We start from the raw sequence: 26,101 nt of genomic DNA on the forward strand, positions 1-26,101 counted from the left end.
ACTGCTGCAGTTAAATATTTTACCCCTTGTTCTCCCTGCATGATCTATAATAATAATAATTACCCTAAAGAGAAGTTGGGTTGCTTCACTGGTCTATAAAAAGTTTAGCTAAATCAGAAAGTAGGTCTAATTAAACTAGTTTGTCTATATACTAGAGCCCGGTGCACGAATTCAGGCACATGTGGGGTCCCTCAGCCTGCCCGGTGATTGGGGTTGATCGGGGCCAGCCAGCCGGGGGGATGGACCACAGGAGGTTGTCCGACCATGGGAGGTTGGCTGTGGGAGCACACTGACCATCAGGGGGCAGCTTTTGCATTGAGTGTCTGCTGCCTGGTGGTTAGTACGCTCCCATAGGAAGAGTGCCACTCAGCCAGAAGCTGGGCTCACAGCTGGTGAGCACAGCAGTGGCAGGAGCCTATTCCACCTCCATGCCAGTGCTACGGATCCCTTGGGGGTTGTCCACCTGCCGGCTTACGCCTGCTCAGGCCGGGCTGAGGGATGACCCCCCCTCCCTCAGTGCACAAATGTTGTGCACTGAGCCTCTAGTTTCTACATAATGCTGGTAACACTGCTCAGTATGTAATAATCCTCAGTGCAGTCCTTCATGAACAGAGTTCATGTGTGAAGCTAATTTATTTTTAACCTTTTACTATCTCTGAAATCAGAATGTCTTTCAGTCAATAGTTGTTATAGTTTAAATGATGATGCTTTTTCTTTCATAGTGCCTCAGGAAATAGTGATATATCTTGTAATCAGTGGCATCATAAATGGAAAGAATATTGTATTAATTGTTTCCATTATGATAATATGGAAATATATGGATTATATATAAGATTTTGCTAAAGAAATCTTATGGGATGTTGCCTTTTGGCCTTGAGTTTCCATGATTCTAGATTAATGTAGTCATTGTTCCCAAAGAATCTTAGAACAGCAAAATTTTCCTCACCAGTGAACTAGAAAAACAACTATGAGTGTGTACAGTTAGGGAGACAGCATGCTTGTGAATAGCACTGTCTGCAGAGAAGATGTTAGCTTCAGGAGAGACACTTCACTTGTGTTATAAGTGTTTCCTGATTATAATGCCCCTGCTTTCATATTTGTGTGATTTTGTTTTGTTTTAAGGTGCTCTAGAGAATGTGGTTTACTTTAATATAAAAACAAGTAGCTCATATTGTAGAAGCCATTTGAAACTTGAACATCACTGATACATAGGGCTATCTATCATTCCTGTAAATCCTAGCTGTTATATAAGGGAAACTGATTATGTGTTTTTCCTAGAGATGCCATGAAATCTGTTGACCTTCACTGTAGGATCTTCCTTTCCTCCCTTGAGTACAGACCACGGAGTCTCTCTGCTAAAAGGATAGGAGTAGGAACCCAGATGTGTTGAGGGCAACTAGACTGAAAATAACGTAGTGAACCAAGAGTATAATATTTTCCTATGAGTGTTAGCAACAGAGTAGAACTTTTAGGTTTCTCATTTCGGATACCTGGGGAGAGTTGACTTGGTTTATAGACCAGCTGTTGTAGTTTGTTTTTTAAATCCTCACCTGAGGACATGCTCAGAGAGACAGATAGACAGACACAACTTTTCGGTGCACAGGACAATGCTCTACCAACGGAGCCACTCCAGCCGGTTTGTACCAGCTGATTTTCACTCAAAGCAAATATGAAACAAAAAAAAAAAGGAATTTGGCCTCCCCTTAGACTTTCTACGGGGGATAGGCAAGAGTATTACAGTGAGAACAACCATGTTGGGATGATTCAACCACATCTTTGTGGATTTCCTGGATGTGACTTCATTTTATACAGTGTGCCTTCCTTTGAAATACTTGCCACAGATTGCATTCCAATTTTTTTGCTTAAAATTTTTTTCCACATGTTGGTTTTAATTTTTATTATAGATTGCTCCAGTTATGCCAGCGAACTATGGCCCTTCCAGTAGGACGAGGGATGTTTACCTTGTTTTCATACCATCCTGTTCCAACGGAACCATTGCCTATTCCTAAGTTGAATTTGACAGGTATGTTAAATTCTGGGCTCAGTGAGAAAGGAAATGAAGTGCTCTTTTTATCTTTAGTGGTCTTATATATTGTTAGTAGCTGTTCTAGTGGTTATTGCTGCTCAAATAGCAAATAGAACTAAACATTGAGGGAAATTGAACGTATCCCATAACTAATTTTTGCTTTTAATGAGACCATTTCAAGATATAGAAAGGTAATTGGGAAAGTTTAGAAATATATTATGGATAATGGTTACATTATTAAACATTAAATAATCATGAAGTATAATATGTAGAAGTATCTAGTCTTAAAATGTCAAGGCTTTTTTGAACATACTAGAGGCCCAGTGCACAGATTTATGCACCGGTGGGGTCCCTTAGGCTAGCCTGTGCCCTCTTGCAATCCAGGAGCCCTAGGGGGCTGTTGGACTCCTGGTTTAGCCCGATCCGTCGCGGGCCTGGCCTACATGTATTGAGCCAAATCTGGTGGTTTGACATTCCCCAAAGTATGTAGTAGTGCTGAGGCGGCAGGTGGCTGGAGAGGAGCCTGAGCCCAGGCCGGGCACAGTACTGGCTCGTCAAAGCCCTGCTGCTCCTGCCACCCTGGCTGCTTGGTAGTGCTGCTGTGAAGGTGGGAGAGGCTCACCTCACTGCAGCTGTGCTCACCAGCCATGAGCCTGGTGCCCGAAGGTTAGCTGAGCTGTGCTTGCTGTGGGAGTGCACCTGCCGCCAGAGGACAGCTCCTGTATTGAGCATCTACCCAGTGGTGGTCAGTGCGCATCACAGTGACTAGTCAGTTGGTTGCTCAGTTGCTTAGGCTTTTATATATATAGATGATCCTTGTACAGAAACAAGAAAATATTGCAGTAGTTTCACTTGCTGAAGTCCCACTAGTGTTAACATTTTGGTATATATGTTTCTGAATTTTATAATTTTATATTTGCTTAATTATCAGAAAATTTAAATCTGTTATAGAAATTACAGTATCTTAAAATTTACTATATAATGAGCATTCTTCCATATCTAGTATATCTATGGATATAACTGTATATGTATGTATGTAGATGTTGTATACACACTTTTAAATATGTGTGTGTGTATATAGATCTATATACACACACACATATATGTATTTGTGTGTGTGTGTGTGTGTGTGTGTGTGTGTGTATAAAATGATTTCAGAGAAGAATGGAGAGGGAGAGAGTTAAAAACATCAATGATGAAAGAGAATCATTGATAGGCTGCCTCCTACACGCCCCCTACTGGAGATTGAGCCCACACCTGGGCCTTTGCCCTGACTGGGAATCCAACTGTACGTGACCTCTTGGTTCATAGGTTGGTGTTCAAACATTGAGCCACGCTGTCCAGGCTGTATACACATTTTTAATTATTAACTTCATTTTTATTTTTCTAGAGTATTTCATTTAGTGGAATATAATTTATATAGACAGATTGGTATTATTGGAATTTATTGTTTTTGCTATTATAAGTGTATATTGGGGTATATTCATCTTACTTATTTAGAAATTGTTTAGAAGAACTCCTAAAACAAGATTTTAAGGCTCTGATGCAATAGATTGGCACATGATTGGATGCATGAGCTTTACTTCTGCCAAATATGAGAGTGTTATCTTCCCATTGTTATTGGTTATAAAGGGTTTTATAGTACTCATTCACCTGATACTAGTTTGAATGTGTTCTATAGTGACAGTCTTGAACAGTCAAAGTTATCTATGAAAATCTTTTAAAGTGTAGTGGGTGTGTTTTTATGAGACTTGTATAAAATGTATATTTTAAGTTATGTAATTTTAAAAATACGGGGTCCTTTCAGATTTGTAAGGAACTGTGTTTTCAATGGTTGTGGAAAATGAGACCAGCTGAGTAAAGAGCACATCATCCAACTCATTGATAGGTAAAGCAGGCAGAGTGACGTTCACTATTTTAACTGATCTCTCTCTGAGAGATAAACAACTGGGTCAAAATCTGAACAACTGTTGAGTCGTAATGGAGTCTTAATAGGTGTTTATTTTATTAGCCTTTCAAATGTTTGGAGCTTTTCATAGAAAAAGCTTGGATTAGAAAAGAATTTCGTGCAAAACTGGCAAATGTTAAAGAGTATTAAATCTGGGTGGCAATACTTGGGTAAGTGTTAAATAAGTACATGAGTCATTACCTTCTTCTTTTGGAAAAAAAGAACATTTAGTTAAATTTGCATGATTTAAAATGTGTTTATGACATTAATCCAAAATTTTATTATTTTAGCCATTCTGGTAGACACCCCTAAGAAAAAAAATCTTGATTTATTAATAAGTTAAGTTAGGGGAAAATATTTTTTAATTAGTCCCTTAACTCTCAACTGATAAGCCTGTTGTACTTACATATATTGTTATGCTTATTGGATAATACATTGAATTCTTACTGCTTTACCCTTTGCCTTTTATTTTGTGTGCAAATGTTATGGTTATGTATATGATGAATTGTTATTTTGGTAAGTTTACTTGTTTTTTAAGAGTAATCTCTGTGCCTTTTTTTTAAAGAAAGTAAGAGTATAACTCATGAACTGGTTACCAATGTAGTGCTATCTGACACCAACATTTGAATTAGTTCGTAGGTACAAAAAGCAAATGGTACAGTCATGTATTTTACCTTGTGCTTGTGTCTCTGTGTGAGTATATGTGTATATGTATAGATAAACTCCCAGTAAGATATTGTGATTCTATTTAAAATTGATTTTACTTAACTTTCAGAACTTAAAATAGCATTTTCAAACACCCAGTGAACTGTATAATTCTATGCAATATTAGGATATTTATTTTAAGCTAGAGGCCCAGCATGCAGGAAATGGTGCACGAAATTGTATGTGAGTAACTCCCTTCCACTTGCCTCAGCTGGCTGCCCCGCCCATCGCCTCTTGTAGCTCTCTGCCCCACCTTCCACTGCTCATAGCTCTCCGTGGCTAGTAGCTCGCTCCCTGCCCTGCCCAAGAGAGCTGTTGCTGGTTTGGTCATGATGGCATTATGGTGTGCTGGCCATAGGCCTTTTATATAAGAGAGAGTCATGACTAGAATTAGAAATATAAAAATAATTTAATATTTGCTTATTAATGGGATAAATCAAAACCAGACTCAGAGAATTCAAAGAACATCACGACCATTTAATTTATGTTGCTCTTAAATTTAAAATTTAATGCATACTCTTTTGGTTCACTGGATAACTCAAGTCTGTAAAATGATGCTTTTGATAGCACTATGAATGAATTTAGTGTTGTGTACAATAGCATATAATTAGATGTCTATATTATATGTATAGACAGTCATAGATAAGAGGCAGAACAAATTTATGAAGGTCCTAGTCTCTTTTAAAAATGTCATTTTCACTTAATGTCCTGAGAAAAATAAGGTGTGGCATATTTAACATCAGTGTCACCAACCACATGTTGGAATTTATTGTTCATATAGTTTAACTGTGACACTAGTCTTTGTTTTATTTTTTAATAAGCTTCCTGCTGTTTGAAAGAAAGATTTTTAAGCAGTGGGTATCTTAATCAGATCGGTATAAAGTTAAATTGGTATCAGTTACGTTATTTTAGAAAAAGGACAATTAATTATTTTAAGCAGTTAAGGTTTTTCCACCCTGAATCAACTTTTACTCACATGTACAAACATTTCAGAACTCAAAGTAAGCTAATATTATTAAGGATTTCAAATGTAGAAAAAGTAGTCTCTGTTCTCAAAAACCTAAATTTAACAACTTTGGTTTTGTATATTTCTATTCTCTCAGTTTTAAATTTGTTTGCCTGAATAGGGCGTGCCCCTCCTCGGAACACAACAGTAGACCTTAACAGTGGGAACATTGATGTGCCTCCCAACATGACAAGCTGGGCCAGTTTTCATAATGGTGTGGCTGCCGGACTGAAGATAGCCCCGGCCTCCCAGATCGACTCGGCGTGGATTGTTTACAATAAGCCCAAGCATGCTGAGTTAGCCAATGAGTATGCTGGCTTCCTCATGGCCCTGGGACTGAATGGGCACCTCACCAAGCTGGCCACTCTCAATATCCACGACTATCTGACGAAGGTGAGAAAGGTGGTGCTTCCAGCTCTTGGGATAGTGCCTCACCTGGGCTGCTGCAGTATCTTCTAATTGTTCTATTTGCTCTTCCTTCTTTATTCTTATATTTGTAAATCCATTCTTCTCATAGCAAACAGAGTAATCTTTCTAAAGTGTATATTGGAATATATCACTTCCCTGGTCAGAACTGTGTATTAGTCTTCCGTTGCTCTGAAGGCACATTTAAGAGCCTAGTGATATTACATCTCTAGTCTTACTTTGTACCACTCTTCCCCTCTTGCTACCACCCTCCAACCATGGGGACTGGCTATTTTTGCTCCTTGGCATAAACTCTTCCTCTTGGCATAAACTCTTCCACTTATATGCCATAAAAAGTCATCTGTTTTTTAAAATATATTTCTATTGATTTAAAGTAGAGGAAGGGAGAGGGAAAGAGATAGAAACAGCCATGATGAGAGACTCATCGATTGGCTGCCCCCTGCACCCCGTCTACTAGTGATCGTGCCTGCAACCAGGGCATGTGCCCTGACCAGGAATCAAACCGTGACCTCCTGGTTCTTGGGTCAATGCTCAACCACCGAGCCACATCGGCTGGACAAAATTCACTTATTTTAAGTATACAATTTGGTGGTTTTAGTAAATTCACAGATTTTAGAGCATTTTACAACCTTGTAATGGAATCTCACATCCAGTAGCAGCCACTCTCTGTTCCTCTCTCCCCCCACTGCCTTACAACCACTGATCTGCTCTCTGTGGCTGTGGACTTGCTGACTCTGGACCTTTCATACTGGTATACATGGAATCATACAAAATGTGGTCTTTTACGACTGGCTTCTTTCCCTTAGCAGAGTGTTTTCAAGGTTCGACCATGTTATCCTTGTATTAGCACTTACTTGCTTTTTATTGCTGAGTAGAATCTCTGTTGTATGGATATACTGCATTTTATTTGTCTTGCATCAGTTGATGGATATTTGGATTAGTTCTACTTTTTGGTTATTATGAATAATGTGGTATAAGCATGTGCATGTCTTTATGTATACTTACGTTTTCATTTCTCATGGGCACATTGCTATAAGTGGAATTGCTGTATCATATGGTAACTCTTTGTTTAAATTCTTGGGGTTCCACCAAACTGTTTTTCAGAGTGGGTGCACCATTTTACAGTTGCACCAGCAGTACCTAGGAGTTCCGATTTCTCCACAATATCTCATTGTAGTTTTGTTTTGCGTTTCCCTAATGGCTAATGATCTTTAGTATCTTTTCATTTGCTCATAGGCTATTTATACGTTTTCTTTGGAGAAATGTCTATTCATATATTAGCTTATTTTTTTTAACTGGTTTATCTTATTGAGTTATAATCTTTATATATTTTGGATAGTAGTCCATTAACAGATACAAGATTTAACCATTTTCCTCCCATTCTTTTTGTTTTTTCACTATCTAATGGCATCTTTGAAACACAGAAGTTTTTAGTTTTGACCAAGTTCAGTTCACCTCTTCTTTCTTTGATTGCTATACTTTGTGCCGTATCCAAGTCATTGCCTAATCCAAGGTCACGAAGACTTAACACCTATGTTTTCTTTGAAAAGTTTTATGGTTTTTAGCTCCTACATTGAGTTACGTGATCAATTTACAGTAATATTTGTACATATTATAAAGAAGAAGTCCAACTTCATTGTTTGGCATGTGGTTCTCCACTTATCACAGCATAGTGTTTTGAAAAGACTTTTTTTCCCATTGGATTGTCTCAGCACCCTTGTGAGACAATCAATCATCCATGTGAAGGTTTATTTCTGGATCACCTCAAAGTCATTTATATGTTGTTCTCTCACCTGACATTCTCCCTTTTTAAAGTTGAGGGCCCCCCTTTCTGCCACTTTCCTGGCTAATTTATACTTATTTTTCAGGTCCTATTGTGAATTTTACTTTTTTAAAGATTCCTAATAATTCCTCAGCCCCTTCTAATCTAAATTAGGCACCTTTAAAATATTTTTTTTCATATTACTTTGTACTTGCACGCCCCCTACTGGACATGTGCCCTTGACTGGAATTGAACTTGGGGCTCATCAGTCTACAGGCCCATGCTCTATCCACTGAGCCAAACTAGCTAGGGTTCAATGCATTACTTTTTAATAAAATGGTTGTATGTTTTTAGTTTAACACTTTTTCCCTTTTAGGGTACTAGCTTTGTGAGGACAAGTATCAGGTTTGTGTAGTTTGCTATTTTGTTCTTGATGCCTTTCACTGTGCCTGTCACATAAACGTATTTATTGAAAATACTGTTTTATTTAAAACTTCATATCTGTTTTGGTAGTAGCTTAAGTTTCTCTCTCTTTCTGTCTTAGGGTCATGAAATGACAAGCATTGGACTATTACTTGGTGTTTCTGCTGCTAAGCTGGGCACTATGGATATGTCCATTACCCGGCTGCTTAGCATCCACATTCCTGCTCTCTTACCCCCAACGTCCACAGAGCTTGATGTTCCTCACAATGTCCAGGTGGCTGCGGTGGTCGGCATCGGCCTTGTGTATCAAGGGACAGCTCACAGGCACACTGCAGAAGTCCTGCTGGCTGAAATAGGTAAGGCATCAATAGTGCTGTCTTCATTAGCATACATTTCTCATTCCACAGTAAACAAAGTAAGAATGATAGTAAAATTATTAAAATTAAGGAAAAATAATAGCTGATGTGAGGGTAGAATGATCTTACTAATAAAATTGCCTAATTATTTTTTTATTTTCCGGTCTTTTAGATAGTTTCTAATTCTTTGCTATTATGCATAAACATTATGCTGATTACTTTTTTGTAATATTTACTATTTTTTAATTGCATTTTTCCCTGAAGATAAAACCCCAGGAATGTGAACTGTTTTTTTTTGGAGGGAGAGGTCTTTATATATAATACATTTTCTTGCCTTAAAGGGTAGAGTTAGTGTTATGTGGTGCTTTTTATAAGTATAAACTTTGCATCAAGCCAAATATTTAGGATCAGTACACAGAAATTCTACCATAATAGAGCAGCTCAGTATTATATAGGTTCAAAACAGATGTCTGAAAACAAAAAATATTTAATTTTGTTTAAAACTTGGGGAAAGTATTTCAACATGTTTTCACCACATCTAGTGAATGAATGAATTTGAAAATAATAAAGCAAAACAAAATGTAAGAGATTAAAAATTAAAACTCTTGTTGAATACTCCTCCCTTTAAAAATGTTATTTCCTATTTCTTAATAAAAAATAAATAAAACCTAAGTTTCACAGTGTTTTAAAGTTATTGATCTCAGAGGGAAGCGGGGGGGGTGGGGGGAGTGGGGGAAGAAGGAGAGTGGATGGGTGGGAAGAGATCAACCAAAGAACTTGTATGCATATATGCACAACCCATAGACATTAGGGTGGTAAAGGCATTGGCAAGCTAGAAGAGGTCCATGGAGAGAAAAAGGAGATATATACTACTTTCAACTATAGATATTTTAAAAATATATAAATATGAATCAAATAAAGGCATTGTTTTTAAATTAGAAAACTAAAAGAATTATTTTGTAATTTATTTTGTAGTAAACAGAGATGTGGACACCATTTGTGATGTCATATCTTTCTGAGGGGTTATATTGAATCCATAGCTCTTATGCAACTTAGTTACTAGAAAGTTAACTCTAGAGCTCTTATGAATTAATATTTTAAAAGCCCACCATGAACCTCGTTATTTCCTCTTTCACAGGAAGGCCCCCTGGTCCTGAAATGGAATACTGCACTGACAGAGAGTCCTACTCTTTAGCTGCTGGCTTGGCCTTAGGCATGGTCTGCTTGGGGGTAAGCACAGTCTCTGCCTTCCAAGGCTTCAGGGAAGAGAACTGCATGTTGTGATGAATATTCTGAATACTGAGTACTGCTCTGCCATACTGTGACTTGAGTTAAACTGATTCTAAACTCTTTCTTCTCTCTGAATGTTTTTTAAAGCGTTAGATTTGGAAATGGAGAGAAATTGTAGCAAAAAGTGGGGCTTTAAGATTTCTTTTCCCTGTCTAAGATGGAAGTATTTATGAATGAACTAAAGGATGAGGTTTCTTGTAAAGATTTTAAGACCTAAGATAAAGAAGTGTGACAGCCTTATCAGTCAGAAAACAGAAAATAGTGAAAAATGTGTATATTGTGGGGAACTTTTAAGAGTCTCTAGTAGTTGCTGGAGAGAAACCATAGCCTTTTTTTTGCTCTCTGGTGTTCTCCAGGCCTGGCAGAAGGTTGCCACTGTAGTATTTGCTTTATAATAGAATGCAATACCATGTTGACCCATTTTTAAACCCATCCATGAGACTTATCAAAAGCATTTCATTTCATCCAGCTGACTGTGGGTCCCTTGAAGAACCACCAATACATTGAAACTAGATTATGCAAAACAAGTTAACTGTTAGGTGTTTGACTCACATTTACATGTGAACTGAAGAAGCATATTATTCAAAGGAAAAGCTTCATAATGGGAATTGACATCTGAATTCTGATCCTGACCAGTTAGTCTTATCATTTAACTACAGCATTGTCCAGTGGTTATGCAATTCCATAGATAGTGGAGCCAGACAGTCATAGAGTCATATCCAGCCCTGCCATTGGCCAGCAGTGTCACCTTGGACTTCACTCTTTGTGCTTCACTTTCCTCACCTATAAAAGAGTAATTGTTTGATAGAATTGTCATAGTCAGTAAGTTAATCTTTGTTAGTGTAATTAACTGTATTTTGAAGCCTTTATGAATTTGTGACATGAAAATATTAACTTGAACATATACTATAATTTTAATGTGAATTATTAATAGCTTGAGAATTAACTCAAACACCCTGTTTTGAAGTTAGTTCATTCTTTTCTTTTTCATGTACTATAGGACTTATTTCCTAAGATTTCATTTTACATGTCTGTTATTTACTTTTTCAGCACGGCAGTAACTTGATTGGTATGTCTGACCTCAATGTGCCTGAGCAGCTTTATCAGTACATGGTTGGAGGCCATAGGCGCTTTCAAGCAGGAATGCACAGGGAGAAACATAAGTCTCCAAGTTACCAAATCAAAGTAAGTCTAAATTAGAGCAACAATTTTTAAAAATATTTTTTTATTGATTTCAGAGAGTAAGGAAAAGAGAGAGAGAGATAGAAACGTCAATGAGAAAGAATCATTGATTGGCTGCCTCCTGCACGCCCCCCACTGGGGATAGAGCCTGCAACCTTGGCATATGCCCTTGACCGAATCGAACCTGGGACTCTCCAGTTCTCAGGCTGCCGCTCTATCCACCCAGCCACGTCATCTAGGGCTAGAGCAATAATTTGAAAATAGTTTTTATACCAGCCTTTACAAATATGTTAATTTCAAGCATAGGCTAGTATTCAGAAGACTTTTATAATAATTCATAACTCTTTTATGTGAATAATCTTTTGTTTTGCTAGGAAGGAGATACCATAAACGTGGATGTAACTTGTCCAGGTGCCACTCTTGCTTTGGCTATGATCTACTTAAAAACCAATAACAGGTACTGCATCTCTGACCCCATCCTTGGCCAGAGAGTGTGACTTCCTTTTCTGACCTCAGTAGTAAAACTAAAGTATCTTAATGTGTTTATTTCCCATATGCTAGATCAAGCTGATTTTAACTCTCTCAAACAGTACAGATTATATAGATTTTTATCTAGAAATAATAAAATTTGCTATTTTACGTAATAATTTTTGACAATATAATTAATTGCCAATCTTTATCCATTTCTGTTTTCTAGTTGCTGTCACTGACTATGAAAAAAATGCCCAAATTCCTTTTCATTAATTTTGACTGTTGTGAGGACTGGTGAAGCCAGAAATACTTAACATTATTATATTCTTTGTTGCTATTTATAAAAATGGTTTCTGCTTACTTCAAGCTTTTCTTGTGACCACTCCATCTTCCCAACCCCCACGATTAGTGCTGACACTTGAAAATAGATCTTTGGCATTTATTCTTTTACATATTGTATAGGAATGTAAATTGGATAGGAGATATTATTGATAAATCATATTTATAATTCTTTTAATTTAAAAAATACACAGTGTATGTGTGTGTGTGTGTATGAATACTCATCTGAGGATATTTTTTCCATTAGTTTTGTTTGTTTTAGGGAGGAAGGAAGAGAGAGATTCCATAAAAACTCCAAATCAATGTGAGAGACATATCTTTTAGTTACCTTCTGCACCCACCCGACAGGGTTGGGAATCAAACCTGCAACCCAATACATGATGTTAACTGGGAATTGAACCCTTGATCCTATGGTTTTTGGGCAGATGCTCTGACCATAGTACCACACTGGCCAGGGCAAGAATTTTTTTAAAAAAATTATGTTTTTATTGATTTCAGAGAGGAAGGCAGAAGGAGAGAAACATCAATGATGAGAGAGAATCATTGACCAGTTGCCTCCTACATGCCCCATACTGTGGATCGAGTCTGCAAGCCGATACTCTGTCCACTGAGCAAACCGGCTAGGGCAAGACGTTTATTAATGTTCTGAATTCTTCCTCTTAGAAAAGTAAATGTATGCAGAATTAACAAAATGGGTAAGAATAGACATTTGTTCATCTACCTGGATGAATGTGTACCTCAGTGCTTTCTTGGTACTGGAATAAGACAAAACTAAACATATCTGTCCTCATGGATCTGTGTTAGTGTAAGCCACACACATAATAAATATTATTCTAGAGGTTGTAAAGTACTATGTATGCAAAGAAACTAGGACTGTGGATGGAGTGGGAAGAAATGTTGTGAAATCTGTCTTAGACTTCTTGATTATTTTGCCTCTTCCTGAGCAATGCACTTGTTAATATCTTCCGCTAACAGGTCCATTGCCGATTGGCTTCAAGCTCCTGACACTATGTATTTGCTGGACTTTGTGAAACCAGAGTTTCTCTTGCTTCGGGTATGGTACTTGGCACTTTCTCATTTCTGTTAACATGAGGAGTCTGTATGTTGTCCTCAGGTTTATCTTGCAAATGTACATAATTCAATATGCACATGTATTAACAATGTTCTTTTGAAGTTTCCCACATTTTGCTGTAGGAATGCTGAAAAGGTAGCCACATTGACATGTAATATTTGGAATTGACATTTCAGCCTCTCACATTATTATTACTAATTTTTAATCACCAGAGGATATTTTTTACATTGATTTTTTTTTTTAAGAGACAGTGGGAATGAAGAAAAAAGGAGAGAGAGAGAGAGAGAGAGAGAGAGAGAGAGAAGGGGAGGGAGGGAGGGAGGGAGGGAGGGAGGGAGGGAAGAGGGAAGGAAAAAAAGAAAGGGAGAAATGGAGAAAGGGCAGGAGACACATCTATTGGTTGCCTCCAGCTGCTGCTGCTGGTAGATGAGGATTAAACCTACAACCAAGTTATTTGCCCTTGACGGGAAATCAAACCCATGACCCTTCGGTTCCAGGGCCGAGACTGTAACTACTGAACCAAACTGGCCAGGACTCACATTATTATTCAAAACTTCCTGTCAAACAGCAAGTGACTAGAGCTTTACTACTGCTATCATTAGTAAGGATGCAGTATTGCTATTAAGGGTATAAATAATAACAATAACTCTTTGACATAACTATCTGAATTATTCCCTCTATAATGTTTAAACTTGACTGTTTTTAGCCTATGAAAGCCTTGAAAGTATGTCCACAGGGCTAATGTTCTTTTCTTTTAAAACGTCCTTTTAGCTTCTCCAGATTTTTATGACATTCAACTCAATTTTAGATTTTTGGGTTAAAATCTAAATCATCAGTTTATTTTCATGATCGCTTTAGGTTGATACTATATATTATTTTGTTTTTTGAAATTACCGTCATTTAGGAACTGATTCTAAATTATTCTATTTAACATGGTCATTGTTATAAAATCTGTGAACTTGGCTTGCTCTAATTAATTTTATCTTTATTACATTTTAAAGACACTTGCTCGATGCCTGATTTTGTGGGATGATATTTTACCAAATTCCAAGTGGGTTGATAGCAATGTTCCTCAAGTAAGTACATATGATAAATATTCTTATATCTGTAATGGCATAAAATTATCATTTCTTATGGACTTTTCAAAACCCTATAAAATACTTCTTCTTAGGAAGGCAATATTTTTTTTAAATATATTTCATTGATTTTACAGAGAGGAAGGGAGAGAGATAGAGAGTTAGGAACATCGATGAGAGACAGTCATTGATCAGCTCCTGCACACCCCCTATTGGGGAAATGCCCGCAACCAAGGTACATGCCCTTGACCAGAATCGAACCCGGGACCCTTCAGTGCCCAAGCCGACGCTGTATCCATTGAGCCAAACCTGTTTCGGCAGGAAGGCAATATTGATGATTATGGTATTTATTGAAAATATAGCAACTTTCATTTTAAGATTGTGTGATTGTTATAGATTAACCTTACAAGATCTCAAGAAATTGTAGTTTTTAAAAATTAAATATACCAAAGTATCTTAAAGTATTTTTATCATTTTTATCTGAATTGGTACACATTCATTTAAGATGCTACTATATACTTTGTGATCCACCCTGATTGGGGCTGGGCTGGCCGGACTCCACCTGTGCACGAATTCATCCACTGGGCCTCTTGTTAAATAAATAGTTAATATAATAAGTATTATGTTAGGTCTATCTTATTTTAATTTTATTTTCAAAAGGACTCCATTCTGTGTGTCTGATGCAGTGTTGTACTGAACATTGTTTAGGTATTGCCCCTGTATGTGGGTGGGAGCAATGAACTCTTTGCCAAATGTCTATGCATTCTTATACTGTGAACTCTTCAAAGTCAGCTAGTGTTCTTTTCCATCGTTTTGTTTTAAGCAACTAGTACACATTGGCTGGAGTTCAGTACATTACTGTTACATTGAAAGAGGATAGACTGGTTCAAAATCACCTGGCTAGTAAGAGGTAGGGTCATACTGAATCTAGTTGTAGGACTTCAGATCTTTAAGACATTTGCCTTGGACAGAAGAGTTTGGTGGTCTTTTCTCATTCATTTCCTATGTGCCTCAATTTGCCTTTGAAGGATTACATTTCTTCCTTTGATTACTTTTTTATATGGATTAAAAAAAAACACCTTTAAGAAACCATAGAAAAGGTGACAAGGACCAAATTGAAGAAGATTTTCCTATACAGTTACTTATAACCCAGGTTTTGTGATGCTTTTAAATGGTTTGTGATCAGTGTGGTGTTATGATAGAGATGGTACAGATCAGTAATAATAATAATAGTAATAGCTAATACTTATAAAGGATTTACTAAGTGCCAGGCATTAATTGTAGAGATTTTTGAGTGGATTAAGCCTTCTAATTTTCACAGAAACCTAGAAGGTAGGAACCCCTATTATGCTCATTTACATAGCTAATGTGGCTCTGTGGGATTCAAACCTAGGACTTCAAGCTACTTTGAAGACAAAAAACGAGCTTACAAATTCCTGCTGTCAAAATAGAAGCATTTCATTCCTGCATAATGATGTAGTTAAGCACTTTAATTTATATCAATGTTATAATCAGGTTATCCATATAGTATCACTGTGGAGTTCTATCAGTTTTTCAGAATGTCACTCAATTTCTGAATGAATAGTAGTCAACATAAAAAGTAAAGATGAGAGGAAGAACGATGGAAGTAGTTATTAGCTTATATTACAGCGAACATAATTGCTTACTTTGTTGAGATTATCAAAGAGAAAGGATATTTGGAGTTTTTTAATTTTGTGATATTTTAGTTCATAAGAAGTTTGTGTCATTAGTGACTTCGGAGTATCTGGGGGGAGAGGGGGTTTATGGGGGTGCTTCAGCTTGACCTGTGTCCTCTACAATCCTGGAGTCCTCAGGGGATGTCTTACTGATGGCTTAGGCCCACTCCTTGTGGGGAGTGGGCCTAAGCCACAGTCTGGCCTCCCTCTGCAGGAGGCAACCAGGCTGATCAGGGAAAGGCGCTGCCCCCATCACCCCACTGCTGCTGCCACTGCTGGCTGCTGCAGAGGGAGGCCAGACTGTCGTCACTTCACCATGAAAAAATGACAGTGTTTTTTTAAGCATTTTTAAGATGTCTCTTTCATAGGATATGACAGTTCTTTCTTTTTTTTTTTTTTTTTATCCTCACCTGAGGATATTTTTCCATTGATTTCTAGAGAGTATGGAAGAGAGAGGGAAAGACAAAGAGAAACATCAGTGTGAGAGGGACACTTTGATTGTTTGCCTCCAGCAGGAGTCCTGACTTGGGCCCATAGCCAGGGAGGAGCCGTAACCTAGAAACATGCCCTGAGCCAAACCAGCCACAGCTGGATATGACATTTTAGCTCCTCCAGGAGTGGACTTTTGTTTTTTCCTTCAGGAGTGAGGTGAAGATCACCTTCTTGGATTCTCATTATGCAAGTTATCAAGAACACTGTGAGTGGCATACCAGGAGCTTAGCCAATAAGTGGTCAGAAAAGGTGTTTCCTCTGCAGCTCATGCACAGAGGCCGGACTGCTGGTGCACCTGGCTCTCTGTGGGCCCTGCTCTGCCCTGCTGTGTGCGCAGCCTTCTGCTGAGCTAGTCATACTGTTACTGCGTCCTGGCTAATTTGCATATTACACCTCTCTCTCTCTCTCTATATATATATATATATATATATTTATTTATTTATATTTTTATTTATATATGTGTGTGTGTGTGTGTGTATGTATATATATTGTAGAAAGCACCCTGAAATGTTACTCTCCTGAGCAGTCTTCTAAAAAGAATAATAAGAATAAATCTTGAGTTTCTCTGTTCTGTATACTTGCTTTCATGTGTTTAGAAAATTATAGTTTTTTCTTTTTTATTTGTATTTTTTAAGTGAAGCAGATCAAGTCATTTCTTGGTTGTTAAAGCTAAATAGATACTCTGTTTTTAAAAAAATTCTTGTTCACTACCTATACTAAAAGGAAAGGGATATGTTTCTACATAGTAGTTGCAGATTAAAACATTGATAGTTCAGTTTAACTCAGATAATTAATCTAATGACTAACCTCACCTCACCTTAAAGCTAGAAACGTCCCATGACTAAGAAATGTATGTGTCTGAAGTGAGTTCTCTCCAAGTGCTTTTTCCTCTTTCCTGCTGCTTCCCAGCTCTCCTGCCCCAATTCTCCTCTACAGCCATCATCTTTTATTTCAGCTGATTGGTGTGAAGTATTACTCTGCTGTTGATTCAGAATATACTTAAGTCCTCTAGTTTGTGTTCATTCAGTCCAATTCAGTTATTGTTTTTATTGGGCCATCTTAGATTTAAAATTGGGTTGCATGCATGTAAATATAATATAGGCCTTTGAAAATGAAATGGTTTGGCAAAGCTTGTCTTATGTAACATGACCATGATAAGCAGTATGTTATATTTCAGGTCATTGAATATTTATAACTTGAATATTAATGTTCAGGTATTCTTGGTTTGTATTTTCACAGATTATAAGAGAAAATAGTATTTCTCTCAGTGAAATTGAATTGCCTTGCTCAGAGGATTTGAATTTGGAAACTTTGTCGTAAGTTATGAAATGAGGAATAGAAATAAGCTACCCTAGCATCTGTCAGATTAATAATAGAAATGCACTCTGTAAGAGCAGTAAATGCCCTTGACTTTTGAGTATTTCTGAATTTCTTTGTTTCTAATCATTGCTGATCAGATTTTCAGAAAGATGAATTTTTTGTTTGTTTGCTTTTGTTTAGGTTTCTGAAATACAGTGCTCTTACCCTCAAAAACCAATATTGGAGATTTAACTTGTACACACTCTTTTTTTATTCTTTCCATTAAAATAATGACAGTGTTTTTAAAAATAATCTTTTGCTGTATGTGAAACATATGCAGGCAAGGGCCACCTGGTGTTTCTGCTTAAGAAAAGGGCTTAGGAACCTGCTGATTTAGTAGAGGCACAATTGAACATCCCCAGAAGAACAGAAACAGAAATAATTACTATTTTTACCCCAAGATAATACTAATAATGAATATTAAGGCAGAATATTGACAGTAGTAAATTTCTTGTAATCTGTCTCTAGGCAAGCACATGTCTACATAATTGCAGGAGCCTGTTTGTCCCTGGGTTTTCGATTTGCTGGCTCAGAAAACTTATCAGCATTTAACTGTTTGGTAAGAAGTATCCTAGTTTATTCTGTTCTGTTTTCTTTTTTCACAAAGCCTCAATATGCTTCCTCTTTACTTTAAATTTTTTCTTTTGTTTTTTCAGCATAAATTTGCAAAAGATTTTATGACTTATTTGTCTGCACCTAATGCTTCTGTGGTAAGTTTTTTTCATGATGAGTCTCCTTGGGAATAAAATTAAACTCGAAAGAAATTCACCAATAATTCAGTTACTTAATATGTTGATAATTTTTGCAGTTTGCTTGAATTTAGAATGGGAGATTTGAAGTTTGGTTTATCTTTGCATTTTTGTTCTGGGATACTTAGATGAGAATATGATAATCCTAGAAGAATGCACAGGTCTCTAATTCTTGTGACAAGAGGAAAATAAGAAAAACCATACTGTCCCCCATTCTGTCTCAGTACTGAATATTGATAATTGCCTTTAAAAATTAGTATTTAGTAAACATGCATTTGTTTTTATACATTGCTGCTTTATGACAGGAACACTGCAAGAATTTTATTTCTTCCTAAAAACCACACAGATTTATGCAACATTATTTATAATATGAGAAAATTAGAAACATCAAAAAGTCTAAAAGTGGTTAAGTTTGATTATATCTGTACATTGCTTTACAATGGAGCTATCAAAACCGTGTTCTAGAAGAGTTTGGTGTGAGTTTTCTTTTAGTAAGTTAAAAAAGGTTAAAAATATTGTGTATATTATAGAATGTCTCAATTTGAAAAAAAAAAAAAGAATATAAATATAGGAAAAGATCTGAGAAAACAAAAGGCAAAGTGTTTACAGCAGTTCTCTTTGGGTGTTACTATTCCAAGTGATTATTATTACCTTTTTGATATTTTATTTCCTGAGTGTCCTATATAGAACTTAAATTTCACCAGAGAAAATACTTGTTTTTACAGTTTTTTTTTTTTTAAAAGTTATAAACATTTGTTTTTGATAACTTGTTTTTTGATAATAAAGAAATGTAACATGATAGTTGATAATAAAGAGATGTAACAATCTTCTTTTCATATTTCCAGACAGGTCCTTACAACCTGGAAACATGCCTGAGTGTGGTGCTGCTGTCTCTGGCCATGGTTATGGCTGGCTCAGGGAACCTAAAGGTTTTGCAGCTTTGTCGTTTCTTGCACATGAAAACAGGTGGTGAAATGAACTATGGTTTCCACTTAGCCCATCACATGGCCCTTGGAATTCTATTTTTAGGAGGAGGAAGGTAAATGAATATATATTTCTTCAGTGAAGATCTTATCAACAAGATCTATAAGAGTGACTTATTATTTGAAGATGAAAATTTTTTATTCTGATTAGCTGTTCTGGAGGCATTAGTACACTTTAAAAGGGCTTTTTAATGGTTTGACCATTAACTTATGCCTACTTAGTAGAGTTACCATCCACTCTCTAACAAAGTTAGCATCACTGCATTTCTCAGAAGAGTATGAACTTAGCACTTCATTGCTAATCCTCTTAATCCCCACTGTTTAAGGATTTTACCCTTTTACTAAAGTGCTTTCTTGTAAAGGTCGTAAACATGATAGCCAATAGATTCTATGGGATTTTCTTAGTTTTTCACTTCTCACTTTTTTCATTATCTGTCATTCCTGACCACCTTAACCTTTTATAAGACTTTCCTGGCTTTTAATGATCTCTATTGAATAAAAATAAGCATTCAAAAAATTATACAAATCATAGGAGCACAACTTAATGAACTACTTCCATTAGTACCATATAGATCTAGATATAGCTCAAATCACCTGTTTTCATTTCAGCCATGCCTCTCCTAATGACTGGTACTTTACTTCTGCCCAAAGATAACTACTAATTAGTTTTAGATTGGTTTTACCAGTTTTTAAAATTCAAATAGAATCATATACTCTGTATCTTGCTGTGACTTTTGCTTAATATTATGTTTGCAAGATATATCCATGCTGCATGTTGCATATTGGTCATGTCTCAATGCTGTTGAATTACTATAAAATAAGAATCAATAGTCACAGTTACTGATTTACTCTGCTGTTGGTGGGCATAATTGTGTTATTTCTAATGTGGGGCTACTATGAATAATACTGTTATGACTATTCTTATACATGTCTTTGATATGTTGTATATAAATCTACAAGTGGAATTGGGTCATAGGGTGTACAGGTATGATTAATTTCTGTAGACAGTGCCTTCTGTGCTTCCAAATGTTATACCATATCATGTGTTCATCAGCACCTCTGATGTTCTAATTGCTCCCCATTCTTTTCAACACTTGTTAGTCACCCTAATTTTAGCCTTCTGGTAATAGTATGTCATTATGGTTTTAATTTCCTTTTCCCTGAAATGATAAATGGCCAACTAGAAATCTCCTTGTGTAATGTTCAAATTTCTTGCTACTTATTTTCATACTGGTTTATTTGTTTTTCATATTTTATTTGTGGTAAAATATCATAAAATTTGCCACCTTAAATACTTTTAAATATACAGTTAATTTGCATTAAGCATATTCATATTTTCGTCTAGCAAAACTGAAACTTACACTTTATACAACAACTCCTCTATTTCCTCTTACCCTAGTCCCATTCAACCTCTATTCTTTCTGTTTCTTTTAATTTGTCTACTCCATATTGATTTATCATTGTGATCCTGAGGCTTTTGCCAGTTTTGTATGTTGTAGTTATCTCCTCCTACTCTTTGGCTTGCCTTTTAACTCTTTTAATGATATATTTTGATGAACAGAATTATTTTATGACTTGTATTTTTTTGTCCTATTTGTCTTTCAGAAGTTTTTTTACTTTTTCTATTCATTAGGATTTAAAATCTACCTGGAACTGATTTTTCTTCATCCCCCCAACCCCCAACTGATGGTCTAGTAGTTATTGAGAAGTTTATCTTTTTTCACTCTTCTGCAGAATTACCTTTGTTATAAGTGTTCATATACTTGTGTTTATTTGTGCACTGTTATATACGATTGGTCTATGTATCTAACTTTCACCAGTACCTCACTGTCTTAATTATTTAGTTTTCTAATAATTCTTAATGTATGGTAGAGGAAACCCTCCGAACTGGGATTGGTTTCTCAATAGTTTATTTTTCTGTCCTTGGTGCTTTTCACTTTCGTGCATCAATATTGGAATTTGTTTGTGATTTTCACACTAAATAAGCTGATAAAATATGGACTGCACTGAGTCTCCATGGGTTTGGAAGGAATGGAAATCTGTTACAGCGTTGAGTCTTCCAATCTGTGAATGTCATGCATCCTTGCACTTAGCTCTAGTGTGTGTGCTCTTGGTTCACTGACATGCTTTCTAAAGTCACGTAGGTTTATTTTTCCTCTTCTTTAAGACTGAATTAAAATTGGAACTCACCTTTCCAGAGCATAGGAAGCAGAGATTGTCAGAAAGGTTGCCTGCACTTTTAACAGGCTTTGTACAGTTGTTCTTTCTTTAATTGTATAGAATTAAGAATGGCTGTAGAAATATTAGTATAAAAATTCTTATTTTGACATTTTTGAAATACTATTTTCCTTTTAAAATAAGACCCTACATTAAGTTTATTCTCTTATTCTATGCCATCTTTCACCATTCCATACTGTAAAACCCTACATGGTTAAGTAGGTTTTCATGTTACGTAGGTTTTCTCTCACTCTGCCTCTGCTCTTCTAGTGATTCCTGGTCATTTCATGGTTATGTGTTCTCTGTGACAACATTAACAACATAATACAGCTACACCCTTATATTCAATGTCAAAATTCCTGACATTAATAGCCAACATTTGGATTTTAGTTTTATTGTAAAATGGTAAAGAGAAAATGGCATATTTTATGCACTTGTCAAATATTTTCTTAAATTTTGAATTTTTTTCTTTCTAAATTCATTGAATATGTGTGTATGATAAATTCTAAGTTCTCACTTGATACCCTAATTTAAAAATAGGCAAGGAAAGTGGTTGGAGAATGTGTGTGTGTGTGTGTGTGTGTGTGTGTGTGTGTGTTGAGTAGCTTTAACAGTGGTTTTATGTGATGTCTTGTACCATCTTTATTCCAAAATATTTGTAAGAAAAACTTCAGAACTTTAAACTAACCTGCCTATTTGCCATGCTGAATTTGAACATTAAAATGATTTGGAAGATTTTACTTTACTAAGAGTATGTGGCTTTTATAAGATAAGTTTGTTATCATTGATAACAAAAGTCCATTTATATTTTGAAAAATAGTTGTTTATACAATCATTGCAACTTTTTAATACTAACTTTTTCCTTTTTCATTTAGTTAAATATTCTAAGGAAATGCTTGTGCTTTACAGAAAGAAATTTTAGATACCCAGTAAAAATCTTGTATATTTAAAAGTAATATTCATAATTTAAACAGGTATTTATAAAACTGGAGAAGAAAAGGGTGTACTTTATGTATGACTTTTTAAATGTCCATAATCTCTAGGGTTGCATTCATGGTCCATAGTACAATGCTATTTTAGGTTAAAGCTTTACTTATTAGTTCAAATTTTGTAATTTAACATTTGTGGGCTATTGCTTCTGCTTTAAATAATGCATGATCTTGAGGTGTGGTTTGCTTACTTACTGAGAAGTGAAATGTTCACAGTATTGACATATATTTTCAAGGCCTTGCCATCGGTATACCTTGACACAATAAATATCCCAAATGCTTTGGTTTCAAGAATGCCATGAAAGTTTGACAGTATCATTGATTCTGTCTGTACTGCCTGACTTTATCTTCCAGGTACTCGCTGAGCACCTCAAACTCCTCCATCGCTGCTCTCCTTTGTGCCCTTTACCCACACTTCCCAGCTCACAGCACTGACAATCGGTGAGTCCAGTAATTCTGACCCACATGATCTCTCTGCAACTCTCTAAGGCAGGGGTGTCGAACTCAATCAGAGAAGGGGCCAAAATCTAAAATCCAGCCTAAATCGCGGGCCGAATGGTTTACAGAACAGTCATAAACTGACAATGTTAACCAGAAATGTGAATTTAAAATGAGTGGAACAATCTTTTCCTTAACAGTGCTGTTAACCACTCACATGCTATCAAGCAAAACAGTAATATTGGTATCAAGCAAAACAGTAATATTGGAATGTACCTAAAATGCTCATTGTTTTGTTTTCTGGCTAGATGTCTGACACCGTTTTCCCCGGATCAATGAGTCAATGTTCGGTTTTATTTCTTGGGCTGTAGCAACCCGCAAAACAGCATGGAGGTTGTCATCGGTAATGCGTGATCTGTGCTTGTTTTTGTTCAGATTCATTATTGAAAACATCTGTTCACAAAGATAGGTGCTCCCGAACATGGATAGAATACGGGCAGCATGAAGTCGGAGCTCTGGCATTGAGTCAGGGGGCAGTAGAGGGTAGAAGTCCTCAATTTCAACATCCTAAAACCTTGATTTCAGGCCACTGTCAGACTGAAGCTCGATTATCTCCATCTGAAGGTGATGGGGCACATTGTTGACATCAACTGTAAAAGGATTGGCAAAGATGTCAAAGCCTGAGTGCTGTGTTCTAAAGTCAGAGAAGCGCCGCTCAAATTCACTTAGTAAACGGCTCTTTGGTAGCCAGCCGACTGCAAGGAAAAGTACCAGAAATAGTGGTTGAGATACTCAAACCAACGGGAAAGTGGGCAAGATTGTCCTGTTCCAGTTGGGACTTCCATAGTTGAAGTTTACGCTGGAATGCTGTGATCATGTCAGACATCTTCGTGATGACTTGTTTGCGTCCCTGCAGCTTCAGATTCAGTTGGGCGAGATGCTCGCATATGTCACACATCATAGCAAAATCACATAGCCAGGCGGGATCCGACAGTTCAGGCAAGGGCTTTCCTTTACTTTCCATGAAAAGAGCAATTTGTTCTCTGAGCTCAAAAAATCTTTTGAGGACTGCGCTCTTGCTCAGCCATCTTACTTCTGTGTGGTATGGCACGTCTCCATGCTCTGCACCCACCTCCTGTAAAAACTGCTGGAACTGGCGATGATTCAGGCCACGTGCCCGTATAAAGTTAATAGTTTTAATGACTGTGGTCATTATGTCATTCATGTCCAGAACTTTTCCACACATAGCCTCTTGGTGGATAATGCAATGATAAGTAATCAAGGGTGTGTGGCAGTGACTTTTTTGCATTCTTTCCTTCATTAGTCCAACCAAGCCTTTCTTTTCTCCGCACATTGAAGGTGCGCCATCGGTAGTTAGCCCCACCAACTTTTCCCAGGATAATTTAAAATTATTTATAGATTTCTCCACAGCCTCAAATATATCTCTACCAGTCGTCGTCCCATGCATGGCAGCTACATCCAAAAGATCCTCAGTGACAGAGAGGTCGGTCTTTGTAGCACGTATAAAGATGGACAGCTGCGCTGTATCAGTGTTGTCTTTGCTTTCATCGATAGCAAGTGAAAAAGCGAGATAACTGCATGCCTGTTTGGCCAGCTGTGATGATAGATTTCCTGAGAGTTCTTGAACTCTATCTGCAATGGTGTTTCTTGACAAACTGACATTTTGAAAACTCTGTATCTGGTCTGGGCATACTTGCTCACACACTTTTAGCATGCATTGCTTCAAAAAGGCACCCTCTGAAAAACACCTTGAAGTACGGGCAATTTCTTCAGCCACTATAAAGCTTGCTTTCCCTGCAGCATCATTTTTCGCTGTAGCCTTTGTAAACATTTGCTGCTGTGATTGTAGTTTGCCTTTTAGTTCTTTAACAATTTTATGCTTTTCTTCCAAAGTATATTTGCCATACTTAACATTATGTTTGGTGTCAAAATGACGACGTATATTGTACTCTTTCATCACCGACACTGTCTCATAACACAATATACACACTGGTTTGCCCTCTCTAAGCACAAACATGTATTCATTTTCCCATTTGTCATTAAATTGTCTGCCTTCACCGTCAACTTTTCTTTTCCTGGACATTTTGGGATCAATATTGGCAGTAAAAGATGTAGTTTATTGGAAATCTGCGTTAGAAGGAAAAAGTTGAAAACGGCACAGGGATAACTTGATTTGGCAGATGGAGTGGAGAAAAAAAAAGTCAGTCAATAAATGCCTGGCTGGGTACAGATAGCAGATTCTGTTGCGATATTTATGCCTGCACTTTATGCCAAGAACTGGCAGCTTCTGCTGTGTATTTTTTATGCCCGCACACTCACTCTCTCCTCTGCTCTGCCACCCGCACAACCACATCGGATGCCGGACTATAGGTCACGCCTCCTGAATCTCGCGTGACTTGTTATCTATGTGCATGCGTAATAGATAGCAAGTAGGCGGCTGGCGAGGCGGCCGGCGAGGTGGCCGGCGAGATCACAAGCCTCCTATGTCACCGCGCGTCATTGTGTTGGAACGCAGCGGAGTGCAGTGATGACAGCGCGGTGGGGGCCACATTGCAAGGCCTGGTGGGCCGGATTTGGCCCGCGGGCCTTGTGTTTGACATGTGTGCTCTAAGGGGATAATTTGGTCATGTTATGGTTCCAGCGACTCGTTTTCAAATTAACTTTATTGTGTTCTTGAACTTAGTTATCTTTCTGGCTATTTTTAAAAGTTTCTCTTATGAAGTATTAGACCAGAGGAGAACTTTGGGCATCTGATTATTGGTTGGTCTTTCATGGTTCTCCAATCACTAAAACTGCTCTAGACCCAAAAGTAGACTGACAAAGTTATCTTTAGGGAAAATTTGATCAAAAGATATAGCCAAGAAGAGCTGAAGATGATACATTTTGTGCTATAATTAATTCCAAAGAGAAATTTGTCTGATTTAGTGGCAGTGTCTACATGAATACTTTTTTCTCTTTTATATGAATACTAAGAAGTTTTGTATAAATGACATGAGAAAGACAAGAAAAGCAAAATGCAGGAAAAATCAGTCAATTTAAAAGTGGCAGTGATCAGTAAATCTTAAACACATAGG

At 36.9% G+C, this 26,101-nt stretch overlaps 1 protein-coding gene across 10 annotated transcripts in view; it reads left to right on the plus strand.

The window, feature by feature from the left end:
* Positions 1-26,101, plus strand: part of ANAPC1 (anaphase promoting complex subunit 1) — a 92,707-nt gene that overhangs the window by 49,524 nt on the left and 17,082 nt on the right. For 9 of the 10 annotated variants that reach the window (XM_036436027.2, XM_036436026.2, XM_036436028.2 and 6 more), the window contains 13 exons: positions 1,905-2,023; positions 5,807-6,078; positions 8,418-8,652; positions 9,791-9,882; positions 10,993-11,127; positions 11,499-11,581; positions 12,910-12,988; positions 14,008-14,082; positions 17,511-17,587; positions 18,099-18,189; positions 18,287-18,340; positions 19,225-19,418; positions 22,923-23,009. In XM_036436027.2, the coding sequence (XP_036291920.1) occupies positions 1,905-2,023; positions 5,807-6,078; positions 8,418-8,652; positions 9,791-9,882; positions 10,993-11,127; positions 11,499-11,581; positions 12,910-12,988; positions 14,008-14,082; positions 17,511-17,587; positions 18,099-18,189; positions 18,287-18,340; positions 19,225-19,418; positions 22,923-23,009 (1,593 nt within the window). The remainder of the gene's footprint in view (positions 1-1,904; positions 2,024-5,806; positions 6,079-8,417; positions 8,653-9,790; positions 9,883-10,992; positions 11,128-11,498; positions 11,582-12,909; positions 12,989-14,007; positions 14,083-17,510; positions 17,588-18,098; positions 18,190-18,286; positions 18,341-19,224; positions 19,419-22,922; positions 23,010-26,101) is intronic. The other variant, XM_036436031.2, reaches the window with a different exon arrangement.

This window comes from Pipistrellus kuhlii, unplaced genomic scaffold (genome assembly GCF_014108245.1).
Source record: "Pipistrellus kuhlii isolate mPipKuh1 unplaced genomic scaffold, mPipKuh1.p scaffold_m20_p_13, whole genome shotgun sequence".
Taxonomy (NCBI): domain Eukaryota; kingdom Metazoa; phylum Chordata; class Mammalia; order Chiroptera; family Vespertilionidae; genus Pipistrellus; species Pipistrellus kuhlii.